This window comes from Dichotomopilus funicola, assembly GCF_033296635.1.
Source record: "Dichotomopilus funicola strain CBS 141.50 unplaced genomic scaffold C8A04scaffold_16, whole genome shotgun sequence".
In the NCBI taxonomy this organism is placed as follows: Eukaryota; Fungi; Ascomycota; class Sordariomycetes; order Sordariales; family Chaetomiaceae; genus Dichotomopilus; species Dichotomopilus funicola.
This window is the reverse complement of record NW_026944037.1, coordinates 123,521-145,780: the sequence shown is the minus strand read 5'-3', so window position 1 is coordinate 145,780 and position 22,260 is coordinate 123,521. Positions and strand designations below refer to the sequence as shown.

The window sequence follows — 22,260 nt, the reverse complement described above, 5'->3', positions numbered from 1 at the left end:
GGATGCCTCGCAAATGAACCCACCTGTCGGCATTTTGCGAACAGGCACACCATCCTTCTCGAAGCCCTCTCCTCTCACACCACTCTTGACTTGTCCGTTGAAAAGAAACGACGGTGCAATAGCGCTAGCATGATTGGCCCAGATGTTGCACTGTGTGTGTGCTCGCTCGCCCGCCTGCGCACAAGTCAAACCACCCCTGTCTAGCGCTACTGTAATTTCTCAAAGTGGTCTAGTGTGCCAGCATGGCGCAGACAAATCCCAGCGTCATCCAGCATCGGACAGTCTCCGTTCCATTCCTTGGCCGAGATACCAACCAGCGTTTTTCGCGATCATTTGTTCATCCCAAGCAGTTGGTGTTCCATCATCTCGGGGGTGGTGAACGCACGAAACGGGATTTCATTATCCGGGTTTCTGGGGGGGATGTTGAGGTTTCGCGGCGCGGTCGCACTTTCCAGGTCGACAAATCGCCTCTGCAAAGAACTGGAACATCAAAGCGAGTCGACTTTCATTTTTGTTCCCTATTTGGCTGAGTTGAGTCACCCCTTTTTCGATGTCAATCTCGGCGTGCTCGGCCAGCGCGTTTGTCGGCGTCTGTTGGGAGGGGAGAAGTCGCCACAACCGGAATTAGGCGTGATTTACGCCACACTGATTAACAGCTTTTTCGGGCTCCGGACACCCTCACCTGCGCTTCCTTGCCCCCTTCTCGACGCGAAAAGATATACACTAGACGTTAGTTAGAGGAGAAGTTTGGCCTCGATGACTATTCGTCTGGACAAAACAGTTGAGGTCGAGGCCATTCGAGAATCGTCACTTCGTACACACTAGCACATGGTCACCACTTCGGACGAAAACGGACAGAGGGGGCGCCGCCGCTCATATCCAGATGGCCCGTGCCCCCATGATTTCATCCGGCCAAAAGCTGAGGAGGCTGCGTCCCAGTGCCTTTGAATAGAAAAACGGGAGGAGATTTGGCTTCAACCTTTCTCTTTCCTCGGCCAGGAGGCCCTCCTACTCGAAGCGCCGACATCCATTTCCAGGCGCGCATAACTGGGCTGTCGAGTCAGTTGCCAACCTCTCCGTCGATCGCATAGTTATTGGAGTCCCGCGCCGCTCGGGATCCCCCACATTACGGGCGGGCTGTGCTCCATGAAACGCCAAAACAGCCCCTCTCATTGCCATTTCACAGCCCGGCGCATTGCGTTGGTTTCGCAGCCAAGCCCACACAGAACGCGCTCGGGGCCGCCGGGAGACGACTCGTGACACCCTCTCTGGAGTCCATCCATCAGTCACTGTTATGATTCGATGCAGGGCGAAACCTGGCGAAAGCGATAGCCACGCACACTCAAGATCTGAGGGTTCCGTGTCCGGCTTCAGATGACTCTCCATATCAGAAAGCAAAAGGGGGCCAGGCAGCGAGGCGAATTCTCGAAAAGCCGGAACGCCTCCTGGTATGCGAGATTTGGTGCTGGCAAAACGGTAACTCACGTTCGGAGGTGCATGGAAACGCAAGGCTCAACCAATGAAATTCTCGACGAAGCCCCGACCCCGCTCGCGGCCCGTCACCACCTGCATGGCCTGGCAAACCAGTTCTTGAGCCAGTCTCGAACCAGTCTCGCTATGGCCAAGAAAAGCGGCACATCAAGTCCCTGGATAAACTTACATTACTAGAAAAGCGAAATAGGACCAAAAAGAATAAACCAAAAAAAGGGAAAGAAGACAAAAAAGAATAAATCCAGACAGTGAAAAAAGGACAAAAAGAGTATATCAATCAAAATTTATTAAGAGTTTATCGAATGTTAATGGATTGGACTTGAGCTAGCTGTTTTAGGTAGTGTGCCACTTTTTGTGGCCAGAGCGAGCCAGTGAAAGCGCCAACACCTTTTCCCCAGCTAACCCCCGGTCTAACTAAGAAAGTTCATGGCGAGGTCGGTGACGCCTTGCACGATGCAGAGCAACCCAACCCAAAATCCATTTACAAGTGACGGCGATGCTAGTCAAATGCAGCAAGGCGGAGAATGGGCCTTGTCTTGGGTGAAGTGGCCCGGCGCCCCCAATCGGCGGACCAAGAAGGAGCCGAGCGAGGGAGGTGATTTGGCCCAAAACACACTTCCGACCTGGCGATGACTCAAACGGAAATTTGCCTTGTTTGGAACAACCAAGGAGCGCGCGGTATCGGAATGTGACGACGACACAGCGAGAACAGCCCTCGAGCTTCCTCCCCAGCAGTGTACCAATCATTCCAACGGTCAGCTGATCGACGAGCAACTAGAGGGCGAGATGGTCATTGTCGTGGACTCGATCCTCACACTCACAAACCGGCCCCCGCGCAGCTCCGATACGGCTACCCCGCAGTATCCTCATCGGGCGCTTCGGAGCGGCGCTTCGAACGAGTCTCATTCCATAGTATGAGAGTGGATTCCGTCAGCAAGCACATGATCAGCCTTGCCGTACGTCTTCTGTGAGCAAGGCCGAGTGAAGGAAAAAAAAAAAACGCCTTCACTACCCTGATTGGGTCGTGTAACCAGCATGCTAAGGCTGGCAAAGTGTACTTCACCTCACAACACGCGGTGGAGTTGCACCCGACTTGAACGACGCTATCTCGTGTACACGTATTTGTTTTCTCCTGGAAGCCTCGGTGCGAGGGGGAGCCTCGCGTTCACGTCACGTCGCGGGTGACTAACATACGGAGACCGTGGTGGCGATGAATACCGCCGACTTGCGCCGAAGGGTTTTCGTCAGCTCGCTCAGGTTCAGGTGGGGAGCGGAAGGGCCCAAGACGAGAAGCGAGCTCTCGTCATCTTCAGGTGAGGACCTCAACCTCATGACGGAGCGATTTTGGGCCGGGCTCTTTTCAAAACGCCATGCACCCAGCTGTCTCCAACCCTAAACCCCTCCACCACCCCAGCCTTACCTTGTTACTCGTCCAAGAGGGGACACGGTGCCTTGGAAACAAACAGGGAAAATGACACAAGAACGACGGCCAGGGGCTGCTGTGTTGTGCTGTGTCGCGTTTTCCAAACAGTTCGAGCATGGAGGAGAACGGACCAGGGTCAGGTTCCAGGCAACAGGACTTGTCACCTTGTGTAAGATCACCATGCCAGTCCAAGCGAATAATCGTCTCAGTCATCGGAGCCGAGACCCCGTCATCCTCCACTCAACGGTCTTGAGTCGTAAAATGTCGTAGAAGTTCAGCTGAGGTGGAGGGATCGGGGCGAGCGAGAACGATGCCTTGCTTCAAGTTGATGAGGTGAATCAGTATAAGGCTGAACGGCGGTCAACATATCTGCAACGCCATCTGCCTTCGACGACGAAAGCTGCTCTTCGTTTTGATTCATCTTGCGAAAACGCGGCGAGGACTCCTAGCAGTTCTCGGGGAATTCTCACCTCGACGTAAGGCAGTCAAACCCGTGGTTACTCATGGTGATTCATGCTATCTCACCGAAGTTAGCCGCCCTCGCCTCCCTTACCCCGTTACCGCCGCCGTGAGCCAGAGAGAGGCAATGGAGCAAAGAAACCCGTGTGAACCCGTGTGTCTACTGTCCCCGTCGTGACCGCACATGACCGCTAGGCAGGCGCTGAGCTGGCCACGACCCGTTCGTGAATCGTGATCAAGCCAAACTTTCCCGATGACACAAGACGGGCGAGAGAGTGAGCGAAGGAAGACTCAGGACAAGGCACACCACCTTCTCACCAGGGAGCCCAAAGTGTCAATCGGCTGAGGGATCCTTCCAGGGGCGGGCTTGTCATCTGTACACGTAGCACTGGGTTGTTTCCTTCCGTATAGTGCTGTTTTGTTCTTATTAGTGTAGTGAGGCTGATGGGAAGTGGATTTATGACGCGAGGTGAGTCGGCCGATGAGAATAACAACACCGCATGGTTGAGGACCTAAGAGCGAGCGGTTGGGTAAACCGTGAACCAAGTGTCAAGCTCAGTATCCGTAGGGTAGTGGCTCTTCCCACAGGCGGATAACATCCTGGCTCGTGATATTGATGAGGAGAATTCGGAGAGGTCGGAAAAGGAATATAGTCGCCGGCTTACGGTCACATTCCGATTACGTCAAGCCCAGTGAAAACGATGCTGTGCGGAGCAATAACGGTGTTGCAGCCGTCGAAGAGGGTGTGGTGGCTGCAAGGAAAGGGTAAATCGATATAGGAGACACAGTTGTTGCGGGACAAAGAGCGGAGTGGTTGGCTGCAATTTTATTTCCCACTATGAGACCACCTAGTTTTACACAGCCTGGCTTATGACTGCCTAGCAGAAATGAGATTTTGGTTTAGCTTTTGGAGGCTGCTCATTCTGATCTCATGTGCAAGCATTTCCCGCAAAATAGCTAACCGCAAGACAACCCACAAAACAAATCACCTAAGACAACAGCGTCCCCCACGAATGGAATTGGACGCTGAGCTTAAGCGGCCATGTACGTCGAGGCGTCAACACCCTCCTTGGGGAACTCACTAAAATCATAGTTAGTGGACTGCTCATCAACACAATTTTGGTTGAGCTGAATACGTACGGAAGGGCAACCTCGAAACGCTTCTCAATTTGCTGCAGAACCTCCTTGTCCTGGTCGGTGTTGACGAAGGAGATAGCAAGACCCTTGGTACCGAAACGACCAGCACGACCGACACGGTGCAGGTACGAGTCTGCGTCGGCAGGCAGGTCGTAGTTGATGGCGAGGTTGATGCGCTCAATGTCGATACCGCGACCAAAGACGTCAGTCGCCACGCAGATGCGCTTGTTGAACTCCTTGAATTCCTTGTACCGGCGAATACTGCGCAAAAGAGCGTTAATAAGATAAACACGATATGGACATGATTAGGGTCAATACATACCGCTCCTCCTGGCTAACGCCGGAGTGGACAGCAATGGAAGGGAAGTTGCACTCGCGCAACAACTTGTCGAGCTCAGTGGCACGAAGAGTGCTCTTCACGAAGATGATGACCTGGTTGAACTGGAGCTCATCAAGCAGCTCGTTGAGCTTCCGGTTCTTCTCCCTCTCCTCAAGCGGAATGTAGTATTGCTGAAGACCGTGGAGCGTCAACTTGGTGTCCTCGTCGACATAGTGCTCCGTGGGATTCTGCATGAACTTCCGGCAGATGGGCTTGATCTCATCGGCAAGGGTGGCAGAGAACATCATAACCTGTTTCTGCTGAGGAGTGGCCCGGAAGATCTCCTGGACATCACGGCGCATGTCTTGGGCGAGTCAGCAAGTAAGCACTCCATGGTCGAAGCGTCGGTCGGCTAAACTCACCAATTTGGTCGAGCATCTTGTCGCATTCATCGAGGACGAACATGCGGACATTTCCGAGGCGCAGGTGCTTGTCGCGGACGAGGGCGTTGAGACGGCCCGGGGTACCGACAATGATGTGAGGGTGAGAATCCTTGTTCTTCAAAGTCTCGGCGTCTTTCTGGATGGGAGTACCACCGTAGAACACGCTGGTCTTGATATCGGGCATGTACTTGCTGAATCGGTTGTACTCGTTGCGAATCTGGAATGCCAGCTCACGAGTGTGGCACATCACCAGGACTGAGCACTCCCCAGCGACAGGCTCAACCTGTTGGAGAGTGGTAAGGACGAAGACAGCCGTCTTTCCGAGACCGGACTTCGCCTGGCAAATGATGTCGCCTCCAAGCATGGCCTGGGGAATGCATGTCTGTTGAACTGTAGCCGGGGCCGTATTAGAACCGAATATGTGAATGTGATGAATACGGCGGATGGGGTCTTCAAAACAAAGATAGGCCCGTCCATCGTCGCAGCAAAGAATAAGCAACTCCTCCACCCCAAAAACCTTGGGCGCCGGTGTTCTGTACTGTTTCCTCAACCGCAGACGAAGCCGTCCGGTGTCTCCTGTGTTTTGCGTCCATGACGCCACCACAAAACGTCGGTGCCATTCCGCGATCGGTGGCAATTGAGAGTGGTGTCGAATATTCGAGTCCCACGGCGGCAGATCCGATGGTGTGGCGCCCGGGGGCAGCCATCCATCGAGCCCATCGCCTTCCAAAACGCCAACTCAACCCCGAGCATGATGATGGCCATCAATTACAAGAGGGCTGTGTGCGCTAGTGCTCGACAGCCCCACGAGGGGACCGCCAGCTTCAGAGTGGAGGATGCAAACCAACGGATGTCTCATGGCGATGACCGGTCGCCGCTATTGTCCGTTTGTACGTTGCACCGACACCATATCTCGCTCCCGGACGGCTTTTGGTTTTTCGTGGCGTCTGCCATTTCTTCTTCTTCCTTTTGCTTGCGCGATGGACGGACCCGTGGGGAGGGTGGGAGGAATGAACGAGAGCTGGGGATGAAACTTGTCAGGACTAACCCTCCGACGGATGCTCGAAGCCGCAGTCGGCGATGGCGCGGAGAAGCTCGGGCTTCAAGAGGAAGTCGCGGAAACCAGTCGAGTGGATGCCGACGTAAGAACCCTTCTTGTCGACATTCTGTGCGGCAGCAGCTGCGTCGCCGTTCTTGCCCTTGGCTGCCGGGGCGGCGGCATCGTTGTTAAGCTCATCATCAGAGTAGTCGATGAGATCCTCCTCGCCAGACATGTTGGGCGATTTGTGTCGGTAGCTGACGCGACGAACAGGGAAGGGAAAAAGTGAGTTTAATAAGGGACGTGGGGTACTGTCGCGATTGTTTTAAGGAAACCGAGATACCCGAAGCCTGGCAATGGAGAGAAAATGTTGTGATGGTGCGCCGAGAATTAATTTCTTTCCAACGGTGGATGGAAAGTGTTGGATGAATGAAGGCGGAAAGGCAGGGTGCGAGGACAAGTCAATGCGTTCCAGGTTGTTCGGCAAGCACAGCCTCAAAACCTGAATGCGGCCAGTCACTGGGGGCCAGTTCTGCGCCAACGTGTGGCTTAGCTAAGCAGCAAAGCTTGCCGCGCATTGGCGCACGAGCCACCTAGCTTCGTGAGGTTACACAGCTTTTCATTGTTTGCCAGCTTCATTGAGCAATGAAGTTTTGAAACACAGAGAACAAACAACCACACACCTCAAGTCCGCAAATCTTAGCTGGCATCCGGCAAACCGTCTAGACCGTCATGGCCAAGGGAAAGCCCGGCGCCAACGTGCAAAACAGAGCCATCTACTCGCGCATTTCTTTTCTTCAACAAGCTGCCTTCACGCTCACATCTATCGACAACGCAAACCCGCCTGCGCTAGACTGTCAATCGTCTTCCCCTGGAAGCCCCAGTAAATCTAGTCCCGTATTAGCCCTCGAAGGCATGAGTAGGCGCCTAGCAAGCGATTTGCGCTCCATCTCGCTCAAAACTCGGATTCGGCTCAACCCGGCGGTCAAGCGAGTGATCTGCAAGTTTTGCGATTCGGTTCTCATTGATGGGGAGACCTGCACATCTACAATCGAAAACAAAAGCAAGGGCGCCAAAAAACCGTGGGCTGATGTCCTAGTTCGAAAATGCCGGACATGCGGGCGAGAGAGGAGATACCCGATGAGCGCGGGCAGGCCGAAACGGAAAACGGAACGGCAAGTCGTGGGGCAGCCCCATGAAGTACAGAAGCAGCCAATCCCAAAAAGTTAGTTAACGCCGTCCCGAAACTATGTGTGCGTTCCGAATGAGTCCCCGAAGCTGTATAATGGTCGCGGGATACCAACGCCCTCCCCACCGTCCCAAACTACTACATGAAGCCGAGACACAAGACCCTTTCTCCTCTTGTTGCCCGGTCTACCAAAATGACCCTTCATCCTAGCTACACGGAATCCCCGTGACGGTCCCAGTGTGCTGGGCTTTGCATGCCCTCGTCAAGAGTACCTGCTGGGCCCGGGCCGGGTTTAGAGGTTTCTAATTTCGCACGACTGTTGATCGAGACATGATGATCGTGCTTGATCCTGACTTCATCCGTAAACATCTGCCCTCGCAGCTGGTGCCGTTACTGGGCATAACGAGACTTCACTAGTCCTGGCCAGGCGGCTGAGAATTCGCCTTCAAATCCAAGCCCGCCTTCATTGCTGTTGTTGGACAGACTCCTCTCCAAGTACCTTGCTCGCAGCCATAAACCTGCCACACATTAGTAGGCACGCCCGGGTTCTTGGCTTGGTCAATAAACCTACATGCCAGCGTGCCAGCTACCGAGCCCACGCATGGACTCGGCTTGCACGCTCGTCATGCGTAACAAGTTCTCTGTGTCGGCTAAGTTCGCTGAGAGTTGCGCCAGCTGCGATTGGAGCTGGGCCTACGAACCAAGGAGTTTAGATTAGCGGTTGTCAAAGGGTCGCTTGGGTGACGAAAGTATAATATACGTCATAGAGTTGAATAGTATATGGGGGTTAACACGTACCAACTGCCTAGCCTTCACGGCACTTCCTGACGACGCCATAGACTGACGCGTTGTCGTGTTGGTGCTGAAGTTCCGTGACGCCATGATTTGCGCAAACGGTCAAGGACCGTTATGTTATGGATAAATTGTTCCAGATTCCGCAATCTAGCGTCTAGGAACGGTCAAATATGAGTTAGTAAATTTGCTAGACGGTTCAGTTGTTTGATGTTGACGTTGGCTTTGTTTGTTGTCGGAGAAAGTGGGGGGCAACCCAGTGTACCCTAACCCTGGCAGTGATGTAATTAAGTCCTTGTCTGAACGAACCTCAGGATGAGCCTACAATACTTCAAGAAGAGTAGGTCTATCTATACAAGGCACAGTATGATGCAGAGGCTTCCGTGACCCTATAATTCGGCCTACGCACTCAAGCAAAATATAGTCTGGGAAAAAGAAACCATAACGAAAAACAGCTAAAGCGAGGGAAATAGCTTCAACCACAAGAACCCAACAAAAAGCTCACCACCGAACCCTATCCCCATCCGTAAGGATATCGGTCAGTAGCTACGAAAATCTTCCACCAGTGAAAGATTTTTCTTCGCTGACCCCGGGAATCGAACCCGGGGCCACTTCGATTTACGGCGGCACCGGCGATGCCCCTCCCAATACCGCTGGGCCAAACACGCTATTTGGCACATTGGGAGGAGCTGGTGACAGTGCGTGCGAGAAGGGGGGTTATATGGGGGGGTGGGTGGTGGGAGGGAAGGTGCGGTTTTCGTTGGAGCTGGGGACATCCCATGACAACTCACTTATGGATTATACACGACCAAGGCCAGTGAATCACTTGAGATCCCCGCTAGGTGTTGCCTCCATCCCCGAGGTTGGGCACCCTCGGTACGTTCCCAGCGACCGGACTAGTAGTTGGGTTTAGGAGGTGGAAGATGGATTCTGTCTCTCTCTCCCCTAGCCTTTCTACCCTGACAACAAACGTATCCTTTTCCTCCACCAGCCGGGCAGTCAGGAAGAGGTATTATAGGGTAATGCTCATACTCGGAGAAAAATGGAGAGCAACCCGAGCTACACACCTTCTACACCAACAGGGCGATATCATAGGCTTCGTAGACGTCCGTTATGAGGTCAGGGAACTTTCCGGTTTCAAACACGTCTGCCATTGTACGCGCGCTCGAATCATCAACATTGAAAACCACAGAACAATAACCACAGCAAAAAAGCAAAACAAACGAATTCATAAAAACCAAGACAGACCCAATAACAATTGGACAAAAGAGACAAAATGCCTATGTACGTGATACAAAGAATCTCCAATGCAGAGTCAAAAAAGACAGCGCTTCCATCATCCTCCTCCTCCTCCCTCTTTCTACATGCCCTGCCCTGATTCCTCGTTCACGTTGTTCATCCTTCCGAACCAAACCAAGGCCCCGTCTTTTGATCCAGAACAAACATCCCTAGCACCGGACTAACCGGCGGTTCAGAAGTCAAAAACACATTATCCCCAGTCCCCAGCCCCCCCGCAGCCACCTGCCATGATTGTCACCACGAACACTAAAAATTATAGAATGGAGGGGTTGTGACGCGCGCCGAACGGGCTCCCTCAACAATACACAGGCCGCCGCCGCCGCAGTTGTTGCTGACCTCGTTTAGTAGGTAGGAACAACGACCACCGCTGGAAAAAACAGGGGCAAAGAAGAAGAGAGGAGAGAAAAAGGAGAGAGAGAGAGAGAGAGAGAGAGAAATCCGAGCTTTGGTCGTCGGTAACCGAAACAATTAACCCAAAATACCGGCCCCCCCCCCCTTGGTTCCCCTTCCAACACTCGTTTGCGCTTTGTTCCATCCACACCGCTCCCTCCCCTTTTACCAAAAGAAAGCCAAATGCCAGAACCCAACCTCAGCACCGCCATCGCCGTCTAGAAAAAAGAAAAAGAGTCCCAAAAATGCAACCACCACGATTCGTTCCCCTGCTTTGCGCCATCATCGGTGCCACCCAATTCGGATATTATGCGCTTCGAGTAATTATGCTAGAGCACCATACCAGGGCTGAATTTCCCAATCCCTTAAGAGCAGTGGGTATCATGAGTTCACGAGATAATGATCCATTAGGGTAGGCGTCGAGAGACCCGGATCCCACCCAGCCTCATTCCACTTCTTTCCAACAAAACCATCCGTCAGCATCCAGAATTCGAGCATCGGTCATTCTTTCGCCGTTGGCTTTTTACTTGACGGCAATCGATGAGGCGTTTAGCGGACGCCAATCGGCGGACGGGGGCCTAAACTGCTCTGGCTGCTGTGCGCCGAGGGCTCCGAGTCGAGGTGGGCGGAATCACCACTCCCCGCGCTGGCGCTCGCACTACCGGTCAGACTTCGTGCACTTTTCGTCTTGGGTGGATGGAGGGCGCTCACCCCAGCGTGCTGCTCGACTTGTTGTGGTGCCACAACATTGCCGTGGCCGGGTGGATAACGGGGCATGGGTTGCCGCATGCCATCGGGAGGCGATGGGCGCCCGCCACCACCGTTCATCTGCGGAGAAGGATGAAAGCCATTTGGCGGCGAGGGACGCCCGCCTGGGACACCCCCGCGCATCGACGGACTATATGGATTCCCCGGCGATTGGCTGCTAACCCGTCGGGCCCCATTCGGGCCCATGGGCGGTGGTCCTTGGTTGTATTGGAGTTCATCGAGGCGGGCGGTCGTGAGAGAGTTCGTCCTAGAGCCGGCGTGCATTGCTCCCCGGTCTACCGCCCCATATCGGTTCGAAGTGAAACCCAGTAGAGGGTCGTCCATGATGTCTCCATGCATAGCAGGCGCTCCGGCCATAACCTGACTTGAACGATTCCTGCCGAAGCTTGGCCGGAACCTACTGCGCGGGGGGCCGGTATCTTGTTCTGGATTCTTCCGGAACTGCGCGGCACTGCTCGGCGCCTTCCGGTTCTTCTTGGACGTAACACTCATCATGTCGAAGTTGTCGGGATCGATCATGGATGCCCCAGAAGGAAGAGGCTCGAAAAGGTCATCGTCCTCATCGTCGTCGTCGAAGCCACCCGTCCGCGAAGCCGGGGGTGGTGGGCCGCGCCTGGGACCTGGGCCCATTCCCGGACCCATCCCCGGGCCCTGCCGCCTCAACCGCATCTCGTGCTCCCGCAAAGCAATCTCCCGCTGCCGTAGTTGCAACTCCTTCTCCCTCAAAGCCATCTCGTGAGCGCCAAAAGCGGCTTCACCCCCCTCGGGAATGTCATCGTAGTGCATTAGGTGACCGAACTCTTCCAACTCTGCACCCTCCATTGAACCACGTCTCGACGGCAAGCGTCCGTTAGGCGGCGGCCGTGGGTAGCCATTCGGAGGTCCTCCATTCATCGATACCGGGGGTCGGCGCATTCCTGGGCCAGGGGGGCCCATCGACGGATTCCTGGGGCGTGGCCGGGGCATGCCGTTTCCATTCGGCATGCCGTTTGGCATAGGCCGAGGAGGCCCCTGGGCCGACATACGCGGAAGCGGGGAAGTTGCGGAGGGTGACCCTGGCTGAGTCGGCGCTGCGAGCGTGGTGTCGATTCTTGGGCGGCTCCGGTTAACCAGATTAAGGTTATGGAGGATGGCGTAGAGGGCTTCGATCCGCGGGACTTCGATCTTGGCCTCCTGAGCCATCCGTATCGGAGCGCCGAGATATGTTTCCACTTCCATGGGTCGCTTTGCCGTGTAATCTTGCCACATAATGTTCTCGGTCGTTGATTTCGCAAATTCATCGATCGTGTTTTGTTTGAACTCTGGGGGGAATTTGCAGCCCTGCGCGTCTGCCAGAGCAAGCAGCTCGTCGAGAACGTCGGACACTAATTTCGGCACACCAACCTTCTCTAGAAGCGCGGCATATTCGGGGGTTTCGAAAATCACCGTAAGAGGATGGAAGGCGATTGGACTAGAACAGGTCAGATTTCGCACACTTTAGAAGAAGGGATCCACGAGAAATACACACCCAATAACGCGCTCGTATTGTTGCTGTCGGATGTTGGAGGAGACCTTGCAGTCCACTTGGCCCGTACTCAATGTCATAGCTAGAGCCTGGGCCATGTCCTCCTGTATTGTGGGTGGGATATTGGCGTTTTTGTTGGCGGCCCCGACCCAGATTTCCGTCGAGCCCTTGTGCTCGAACTCGCTCGAGCCGAGCTGAGCGAGCTCGGCCCCGCAGACGAGCGAGAGCACCACATTGGTAGGGAAGCGTTCTTCGATCGCAGACTCGAGGCCAAGGGCATGAGTTGTATTCACAAGAATGCAGGTGTGTTGGGGTGTGACGACGGAATCGATCACCGATGCGAGGTCGTAAACGTCGGGGAGTGCCTTGATGCAGAGAATTACGTAGTCGAATGGGCCTTCTCTTCGAGACGCAGCCTCCTCTGGCGTCCGTACGACTGTTTGCCCGTTCAATTAGTATAAGTAGGCGCGGATGCAGGGTGGACGGGACGTACCATGTCGGGGCTTGAATCGTTCATTGCCAAACTCTGGGGACCTGGCGCTTGTTAGTACCGGGGGTAGGAGAATCGAGAGAGGAGGGGCAAATCCAGCGAGGGTTGGGCGTACTTGAATGATATCCCGTATTGCGATACATGCTCGAAACCCGTCTTCCAGACGAGCGTTACGTCGCAGGCATTTGTCGCTTGGAGTCTCCACGACAGGAAGGCGGAGACTGGATTGCCCCCGACTGTGACAACGCTCATTAGCTCGTAGTCAGACATGGCTGGTGGTGGAGTCGAGTGCCCAAACGCGACTATCTCCAAGCCGGTTTCGGTCGACGAGAGGCAAAGTAAACGAAGAAAAAGAAAAGGAAAACAAGCACAAAAAAAGAGAGTGGTGGTGACGAGCGAGGCGGGCTTGAAAGAAAGTTGAGACGGGGGCGGGACAATGCGTTAAAGGTTAAAGATGGGTGTGTCCGAGGTAGCCCACTCTTTTTGGGGGCTAGGTGCTGGAATTCAAGAATCCCGTTCGCGCATGGCCCGGGGACGGGAAAGGGAAGGGGGGGCAACAAAAAAAAAAAGGGAGCGGAGAATTGGCACAAGAAGCAGTTGTCACGACTTACCTGATAGGACCTTGAGTCGGGGTGTCATGGATGCCATGGTCTCTAGGCTGAGGCCCGATCCGGGATAGTGGGCCGATCGAGTTTCGAAGCCGGTACAGGTGTGGATAGAGAGACCTGCGGTGGTCTTTCTTGCAAAAAAAGTGCTGAACCGAAATGGGTAATGATTCTGGGTTTCACCCGCACGCCCTCTTGTGGATTCTTCAACCTCTCGCCTCTTTTCGATCTCCTTTCGGCTTTGTTTTTTTCTTGCTACCCCTTTCTTTTCCCACTGGGCTCTCCCTTGTGTCTCTGCCCACCCCACGGGCCGCGGATGGCGGTCTCACGGGCGTGTTGATCTTCCGAGTGTGTGGGGGGTTTTGGCGATGGGCTGGATGTCTCAGCGCTCGCGCCCGGGTGTTGCCCACTGGCGTTGCAGATCGAAGAAGGGCTGAAAAAGCGATGGACAAGAATCACACCAGCCAACCCACTCAGCTGCTGCCTCGCCTAACGGGCGGTCGGGCTAGTTCGAAGAGGCCGCAGGACCACGACCGAATATCGTGCGCACTTTGCCTCTCTAACGTTAGCTGCCGAGAACGAGAGCCCCAGGGCCACCCCGACAACAGTTGGTTGTGGAGACGAAGTTGACCGAGCCTGTGGCTATCAGCCAGCACCACGTCGTCAAGCGGACGGCTTGCTGCGTAATGAAATGAGCGAAATGTAAGTTTTCGACGCAGTCTCTCTGTGGTGTAGCCGCCACACCTAGGGAGATCCCCGGGATTCGAGAAGTTGGGTTTCAGAGTGGCTGGCGGTTGGGGCGCTAGAGAGCCGTGACGGATACTGCCGTTGATAGGCCACGGCGTGTTGAGAGAAGGTCTTTGTACTCCCTCTCAATTACCGCGTGCTGCAGTTCTGTGGTTTCACGACAAGTGCCGTTTCGTGGCGGGCCAAACTTGTCGAGCGCGGTGGGTTGATGCAAGACTGTCGAGAGAACGAGCGGGCAGACAACCTAGGAGCGAGTGACGAAAACGAGGGAGTGGCCGACAGCCAGATCTTTCGAGACGCTGCCAAGCGGCGTTGCCGTTGGTGCCGGAACAACGGGGACAACGGGGGCTAGATTCGTCGGTGGTTCCGCCGCGACAGCTGGACGAGCATGCAACCCCTGTGCGTCAGGGCGAAATAACACAAAAAAAGAAGAAGAAAACGGAGAGGATATACGCGGAGACATAAAAGTAATACGGATCTCTTCTTTCAATGCGGGCGGAGGTTTGGCAAAGGGCCGGCCGAAGGACAAAACTCTTGTTAGGCTACTCAGGTTGTTTTGCCTCTAGATGGAATTTCTCGCGTGGCACTGCAACGGGCGGGTTTATTCCTGGGGTTCCAGGTTGCGCCCGTTGGCCGTTCAGGTAAATTTACTGACGAATGCCAGGCGCGAGTGTGGCAGGTGTGGAACAGGCTGACGGATTTGAGAGGTGCCCGGAGGGCGGGCAGTTCGGTTGCGAAGGTGGCTCAGAGAGTTACGGGCAGCAAGTACGGATACAACATTCTCAGAAACCTGGAAGGCGGGCACACACAACTGCCCGGACAAGTCTTGCCTTGTTCAGGATCGACGACCTGAACCAAACCAGAAGGAAAACGCTGAAAGCAAGAAACAGGTACAGTTAAACCAGGACGGGAACTCCTAGGGCCTCTCGGCATACGGATGGGCAATTTTCGTCACTTTGCCCATTTTCCGCTCTTTCCATCACCGCACATCCCCAAGTGTTGTGGTCAGTCCATCAAAGGTCAACTTCTCATCGTTGAACTTCCCGAGTGGAAGGGAATCTGGAACAGCACCAGGGCTCCAATCTCGCGGTCGGGAACAATCAAGCCCCTGCGATCCCCCTCCCCTGGTTCTCGCGGACCCACCCTGTGCGCTTTTCGCCGTTCGACCGGGGAGGAAAGACTTTGGCGTCCAGTTCTGGGCAAATTTCAAGGAACAAGGGTGGGGTCTTTCATGACGCAGTCTTCGGCGTGGCTTGGACGTTGAAATCCACATCTGTCTGTCTGGTCCAATGGTGAACCAGAATTGGTGATGCAGGGGATCGAGAAAAGATACACTACGAATTGGAACCGCCTTGCTGGTATCCGTACACTACGGAGGTATCCGTCGTGTAGTGTATTCTGAGTTTATTAGGGGTTTACTGCTCGAAGGTGATGAAGCGCCAGACTGGTCAACGTGAGTTATAAACTATAAAGCATTGATCTTTTAAACCACGCTTCGGCTTGAGCGCGAGACAGTTTGTCTTGATCATTCAACATGACACCACTGCCGGCTATCCATTGGGCTTTCGAAGACGGCAGAGCCTCCGCCCGCGCATTCACACCCCCACCTAAGAATCGACCAGACATCAACTCGTCATCAAGCCTCATACCGCCGAACACGTACCAATTCACCCGCCAGCGTCCAATTTATTTCCAGTGCCGGCCCTCAGCTGCCATCTGCGAGCTCCCCGGATACTTCGGTAGTTATTCCTCGTCGACAATGACCACAAAGGCGTGGAGGGCCTCCGATAACACAGTCAAAACGTGGGGCTGTTGTTGGGTAATTACAAGTACGAATACGCGCAAGTGCATGGAATTGGCAAGGTAAAAATGTGAACAAGTTGTCTCGGGCACCCCTTGGCTTTCTTTCCGTTGCCAAGCAATTCAACATGCACCTCCATCCAGAGCGAGCAAGCCCAAGTCCACTACACTTGTCAATTGGGCAGCAACCTGGCTCCCTTGTTGCGGAAACTGGCAAAGTCCAAAATGCCTTCCGTCTTCAATCCCTTCCTTCAATTGGCATCTTCCACGACACCAAAAAAGGATACAACGATACGCCTTGTTTCCCCGGGCCGTTTCTCCCCCCTTCCTTCCCCCAATGTTACCGAGAAGACGAGGGATAGCGGGGGGGACAGAGCCCAACGCCCCTTGTCCAGCTGGACGATCGCGCATTTGAATGACGGGAAACTGGGCTTGGCACCACGCAACATGCAGCACGTCGCGGGGTGCTCCGAACCGGGAAAGCCTTCAATTGGAGGTGACGCAATGTGGGATGGGAGAACCAGAACGGTGTCCCAGTCAAGACCACTCAACGCACCGCCCCACCTGTACCTGAAAAAAAGTTAATTCCAACAAGGGGATGAACGGGTCAGCGAACTGACGATCGCAAGGGCACCGCGATCGCCAGGCCCACCGCTCAAATGTCAATCCCCAGAAATTGCATGCCTGCTCGGTCGGTAACGCCAGGAACGCCTATCCACTTTTTTTTTCCAACTCGGTTCATGAAGAAGAAAGCATCGGACAATCGAGGTGGGGAAGAGGAACTCCGAGGAGCCAGCGAGCTGAGAAAAGAGGCAGAGATGAGCGTGGATTTTCAGTTTGCCATGATGAATCCCTCGGTCAGTTTCCCGTCAACGTTAATATCAAGGAAATCAATGATGCAACCCTTTTGATGCCTCGCTGCCCACATGAACTCTCAGTGGAATACGACCCACGAGTGTGGTAAGGAGCATCAAGCGCGTCGAACAGTGCCGTAATTTTTTGTCAGACCGCCCTCCTCCCGAGGCTGCCGGTTTTCAGTCTTCCCTGGTTAGCTTAACTTTTCCCATAATCCAGGAAAGCACGTTTACCTCTTCGTTCACATGGTCAAGGTCCTCTCCGACCGAGGTGAACATCCACACTCGTCAAGTTTTGTTGAGGACCCATTTAGCTATTTGCAGTTCATTTACACAAGTTCTTCTGATACAACTCTGTTGGCAGCCGCAGTACTGTAGGATCTCGTAGGCTGCCATCTTTTCGCGGTTCAACCGGGAGTTTTCTCCGCCAAAAGCCAAGTACAATGCATGGGAGAAACTCGATTAACTAAAACACAAGGATCATATCTCGAAACCCCCTCAACCTCTTCCAGAGATTCCAGAGACTTAGACTTTCTCTGCCTCGAGTCTGCCTGGCCTTCTCAGCCTCCCGTCCTTCGTTCGTCGATAGGGCCCCGGAGACAACACCGCTATCAAAAGATCCCCGGGTGTGCCCCACGGCGTCATCCGTGCCTCTTCAGGATTGCATTCTGCGACAGCCAGGGGCAACCCGCTTATTTTTGGCTTTGCAGGCGAAATATCGTTGACCGGAGTTTGCTTCCCGAAACTGCCTTGTTTTCTATACATTTTACATTCAGCCCCCAATTGTCTGTCTCCTTGTCTGCGGCGCCACGAGACGTGCCCGTTCGCTAAGTAGGTCGGAGAGGCACTTGACGCCGAGCAATCCGTCCTGGCTTATCAAAAGATCAGAAGTGCAAGTGACACGACGACCATGCTATGTAGACGGCCGGGCTTCGAGCCGTGCCTACTTGCCAACAGAGAATGCGGTAATATCTCACATGCTTTATCTCAAGCCAACACGAAACCCTCTTCCCCCGTCCCGTGTTCGGTCTACACTACCTTGCATATATCGAAAGACGGCAAGGAACAAATACGAGTTATCTCAAGCAGCCCGGTCATCTACCCGCCCGTCTCGGCTTGTATCAAAATAAAACCCCATAACCGGTTAATATTTACAGGCAGAATTGTCAGAAGAAGAGCCGTTATGGAGCCGTCTTGTTGGCCGTGCCGAGTCCATTTCTTTGGCTAATAAACCGCTACCTTGGGAGGCAATGTGCTCAAGTCTCGAGAAGGAGTCGATTTTAGGAAATCTCATTGTTACATTTATCCCGTTTCCAACCCCGAGAAAACAAACCAATCGCTGAGCCCAACCTAGCCGTCTTCCCTAACGAAAGCGTGACCTTTCGTGGCGAAAGAGACTGTGGAAAACCCCCCCGTCCCATGCCATTGGGTTGTTGCCCCAACGACCGGAATTGTTCCCAAGATATGGTGTTGTTGATGTTTACTCCCAATGGAAGCTCCCGAGGTTCCACCAGCCGGCCCCAGAAAAGAAAAAAACCGATGTCACACCGGAGCAAGATGTTAGTTATCGTCCGTCACACAGAAAGGAACAAAGACACGGGAAGCCAGGTGTGACCTCGCGACGAAAAAGATGCGATATCCCAACTCCGTCGGTGAAGGGAAGTTCGGCAGTTAGTGAAGTTAGCTTCTTGACTCTCCGATGCTTTGGGTTAGAAATGTCGAGGGGACCCTGGTAGCCATCGCTTCGCTTGAACCCGATCCCAACCCCAGCCTGCTTGGAAAGGAAAGTCGGGTGTTGGTTGACCCCCACGCTAACTAACACTTGGGATCGACTTCAAGGCTTCAATCGGTGTGAATCTGCTTTTTCTTTTTTTTCTTCCCTTTTCGCTTTTCATCTTCGGTTACCGGCTCGCCGGGCTAGTGTGTCAGAGCACCAACACACGGGAATGAAAACTCTCACCCCCCAAAGAAACACCATCATTTCCTTTCGCATTATCACCATTGGTGCTCGGCAAAAGCTGACTCTTGACGAGATCTTACTATGTACCCGAGATTGATGTTGCGGAGGAAGAGCAGCCCCTGTGAGCATCGACGTGGGGACGGCTTATCTCGCCGGGAACAAGCAACACAAGCTTATAATTATAATGACCACCCGGAGAACTAGTTTTGTAAAACTTGAGGCGGTGGAACTGAGGCACCGTGACGTCCAACGTTACGTCGGCGATATTCACGAATGCCGTACCCCAATTTTGGTTCCCGCCGTTGTTCAACCTATATCTTCAGCGAAGATGGCTCTCCCCTTGAGCGTCCTGTTGATATCAGAAGCCTCTTGCCAACCTCAACATAAAAAGAGGCTCCCCCAAGGAATCGACTGGCACCCGGCCGTGTAACCCCCCGTGCAAAAGACCTCGCTGGTTTTATTGGACCTAGCCTTGAGGGGCGGCATATTGTAGCGTAAGAGGACTCGCAAGCTGCTTGGTTATCTGTGCTGTGAGGTTCGTGATTATCTATCAAGGGAAGCTTACTGTTCGGTACATCATTGCTGGTTCCTTTCTAACGGCTGTCATATCATAATATCAAACAGCCAGTTTATCGAGGCTGTGTGTGTGACTACTCGCCTAGTTGCTTCAAAGTCGACCTCCACATATCCCCCAGGTTAGTTATACCACAGTTCGCGGGCTACACAGTATATAACCCTACCGAATCCCCCGTTTTGTTACGACACATGACTGGACCACCGTGTCAGGGAACGAGGCACGAGACACACATCTTTCTCCCCCCTCATCTGGGTTCCGGCCCTGAACTAAGCTGGGGGGTGACGGGCCGAGCCACCAACTAGCAGCTAGTTACATAAGTAGTAGTAGATGTGACAGATGGGAAAGGTTGTACATAGTACATACACTAGTGTTACCCAAGGAGGAGTGAACCGATCCGGAATGACGGCTGATGCTAGTACCACAATGTTCTTCACCTCCGGTATTGGGATAGTGCCTGGGAGACATTTATCGAAATAGATCAACGTACTAGAAGCACATGGAAGAGGTCGTGCCATACCAAACACAGTACGCATTCCAAAAGATATGAGATAAACTGCCTCCTCGAAAGTCTGACCCTCCCGGTTTTACCTGCCTGTGACACATGAACATGAAAGCGGCAAGTTTACAATCGTACCTCTCTTGAAGTTCTATTGTCTATGGCTTCTAAATCCCTTAGTCAACTCCTGCCATTCCAAACCAGCAATCCAAATCCTACCGTGAAACGTGCCACGGCCTGCCAGCTACCCGTCATCCTTGTGCTGCCCAGTCTTCCCGTAGCCGCGTCGCCGTATGATGGTCCTATACCAAGGATCTGGGCGTGTTGTCCGCTGGGTTTCCATGCATAAGAAGCTCTGGCCTGAGTCTCTACCATTCTCCGTAGTCCTCCACCGAGGCCGTGAGAAAGGAGATCTGCCATTGTCCCCTAATTATACCCATACCCTCCTTGCCACCCAGTATCCCACGCCCCATGTTCGATCGAGTCTAGCCAAGTGTGAAATCGCCCCGCAAGATCATACAACGCCCCATCAAAAAACCGCCCGTAACCCCCTCCCAACCACCGCCGACCGCACAGCCCAAAACGCCCCCGCAGCACCAAGATACAAAAAGCTCGTGACCAAAATCAGCCCCAAATAATCCCCCCTACTCGTCCTCGACACCTGCTCCATAAGCGGAATCCCCAACACCGCCAAAAACGAAGCCACCGTATAAAACGCACTATAATACCTCCCAAACTCCTGCGTCTTACACAACCTCCCCACCACCACAGGCACCAACCCAATACTCCCGCCACTCACCAACCCAAACAGAACCCCAAACAACATCAGCCCGGGCCTCGTGAACCCCGCGGGCAGCGCCACCAGAAAGCAGGAGACGGCACCTGCGAGACAGCACGCGATATTGACGTTGAACGGCCCGACGCGATCGGCTGCCCAGCCTAGCGCTATGCGGCCGACGACGGAGGACCCGTTGACGACGGCTGCGACGGTGAAGGCGTCGGTTTGGGTGGCGCCTTTGCCGAGGGCGTAGGCGGACATGTGGCTGAGCGGGTAGAAGGAGGCGAGTTGCGCGCAGCAGAGGCCGATGAGGGTGAGGTAGGATCCTCGGGCGCGGAAGATGCGGAACGTGGGGTGGGGGTTGGAAAGGTCGCGTCGCGGTGTTGGGACGGGGGACGAGGAGGAGGAAGGCGGGTGTGGTGATAATGATGATGGGGGGAGGCGGTTTGAGCGGATGAGGAAGTTGGCGGCCACGGCGAGAACGAGGGAGATAATTGCTAGGATGCGCACCGCCCACAGCCAGCCGAGGTGGAGGTAGATGGCGTGCTGGATGAAGGGGAAGACGACGGCGCTTGCGGAGGACGCGGTGGCCGCGATGCCCATGGGCAGGCCGCGGTTGGCTGTGAAGACGTAGGCGACGGAGGCGATTGCTGGTGTGGAGAGAAGGGTGCTGGTGAGGCTGCCCAAGATGCCGAGCGCGGTGAGGATGCCGATAGGACCCATGCTGAGGCTGGCGAGAAGCAGGCCGATGATGAGGCAGACTGTGCCGCTGCCGAGGAGCCAGCGTGGGCCGTACAGGTCGAACAGAGGGCCGACGTAGAGCCCCAGCAGCAAGCTGGTGACCGCATAGGCGAATATGACGCCCCCAATCGCGCCGGACGTTGGATTGGTGGTTTGGGTGTGGACGAGGTATGTTCTGAAGGTGCCCAGACTATTGACGAACCCGAGCGACGTGAACAGCGCTAGCCAACAGCCGAGCACCACCAGCCACGGACGCAGTCCGCCGTCAAGACATCTCTCGTTGGGTCCGCTGGTTCCTGAGTCTGCTTTGCCGAGAAGCGCGTTGATGCTTTCCGAGGGTGTTGGCGCTGTGGAGTGTGAGGAGGTCGATGTCTCGTCCAAACTGTCGGTGTCTCCAACGGCGCCGAGCCGGGACGTGCCGACTACGAACGGCGATTTCTTGGCGATGTCCTGCAGCTTTACCCCTGAAGATTGGCCGGCGTGGATTGACATATCCATGGCTATTTTTTCTTTTCTGGTGTTTGATAACCTCTGCTAGCGGAATTGAGGACGCGCCCGGTTGCGACGAGCGAGAATACTGCCTGACGAGACGGAAAAGGCTCCAGGGACGCGCCGGACGGCGTCGCAAAATACTTCCAAAAGGCGACTAGGTCTAGGCAGAAAGACAGGGAAAATTTCAGACGGTTATGAACGGCCTCCCCAATCGCGTCGTCAGCGACATGTCCTTAAGCTGATGCAGCCGCCATTGACAACTTGCCAACAAAGGGCTCACCGGAGTAGGTCGGCGGGTTGTTGGTTAAGAAAAGGACAGGGCCTAGACCCCCACGAGCACGAGCGAGTTGGCCCGACTTTTATTAACCCTGCCTGCGGAGGTAACCGGCCATCTCAAAGCCCCCCTGCTTTAGGGAGGTCGGTAGGCGCTGAGCTGAGAGAGGCGCCGCGGAAGCACCTCACGGCCA

The 22,260-nt window shown here is 54.4% G+C and overlaps 5 protein-coding genes and 1 non-coding gene across 6 annotated transcripts; 1 reads left to right on the top strand and 5 right to left on the bottom strand.

The window, feature by feature from the left end:
* Positions 1-4,405: 4,405 nt before the first annotated feature.
* On the bottom strand, positions 4,406-6,546 carry C8A04DRAFT_35825 (ATP-dependent RNA helicase; the record flags this gene model as incomplete). The annotated part of the gene is made up of 5 exons (XM_062783314.1): positions 4,406-4,454; positions 4,514-4,771; positions 4,833-5,193; positions 5,252-5,662; positions 6,321-6,546. The coding sequence occupies 5 exons, from the start codon at positions 6,544-6,546 to the stop codon at positions 4,406-4,408; spliced, it is 1,305 nt and encodes a 434-aa protein (XP_062638699.1).
* Positions 6,547-7,043: 497 nt separating this feature from the next.
* C8A04DRAFT_35824 (RNAse P Rpr2/Rpp21/SNM1 subunit domain-containing protein) lies at positions 7,044-7,541 on the top strand (the record flags this gene model as incomplete). Its single annotated transcript, XM_062783313.1, has 1 exon — positions 7,044-7,541. One exon carries the CDS (start codon positions 7,044-7,046, stop codon positions 7,539-7,541), a length of 498 nt encoding a protein of 165 aa, XP_062638698.1.
* Positions 7,542-7,963: 422 nt separating this feature from the next.
* Positions 7,964-8,382, bottom strand: C8A04DRAFT_26834 (uncharacterized protein; the record flags this gene model as incomplete). The annotated part of the gene is made up of 3 exons (XM_062780064.1): positions 7,964-8,018; positions 8,072-8,193; positions 8,299-8,382. 3 exons carry the CDS (start codon positions 8,380-8,382, stop codon positions 7,964-7,966), a joined length of 261 nt encoding a protein of 86 aa, XP_062638697.1.
* Positions 8,383-8,873: 491 nt separating this feature from the next.
* C8A04DRAFT_t47 lies at positions 8,874-8,960 on the bottom strand. The gene has a single exon. It is a non-coding gene; the product is annotated as a tRNA-Gly (tRNA).
* Positions 8,961-10,530: 1,570 nt separating this feature from the next.
* C8A04DRAFT_10690 (2-dehydropantoate 2-reductase) lies at positions 10,531-13,391 on the bottom strand (the record flags this gene model as incomplete). The annotated part of the gene is made up of 5 exons (XM_062776681.1): positions 10,531-12,199; positions 12,257-12,689; positions 12,747-12,787; positions 12,859-12,979; positions 13,355-13,391. The coding sequence occupies 5 exons, from the start codon at positions 13,389-13,391 to the stop codon at positions 10,531-10,533; spliced, it is 2,301 nt and encodes a 766-aa protein (XP_062638696.1).
* Positions 13,392-20,311: 6,920 nt separating this feature from the next.
* Positions 20,312-21,793, bottom strand: C8A04DRAFT_10747 (major facilitator superfamily domain-containing protein; the record flags this gene model as incomplete). Its single annotated transcript, XM_062776699.1, has 1 exon — positions 20,312-21,793. The coding sequence occupies one exon, from the start codon at positions 21,791-21,793 to the stop codon at positions 20,312-20,314; it is 1,482 nt and encodes a 493-aa protein (XP_062638695.1).
* Between the last annotated feature and the right edge of the window lie 467 nt (positions 21,794-22,260).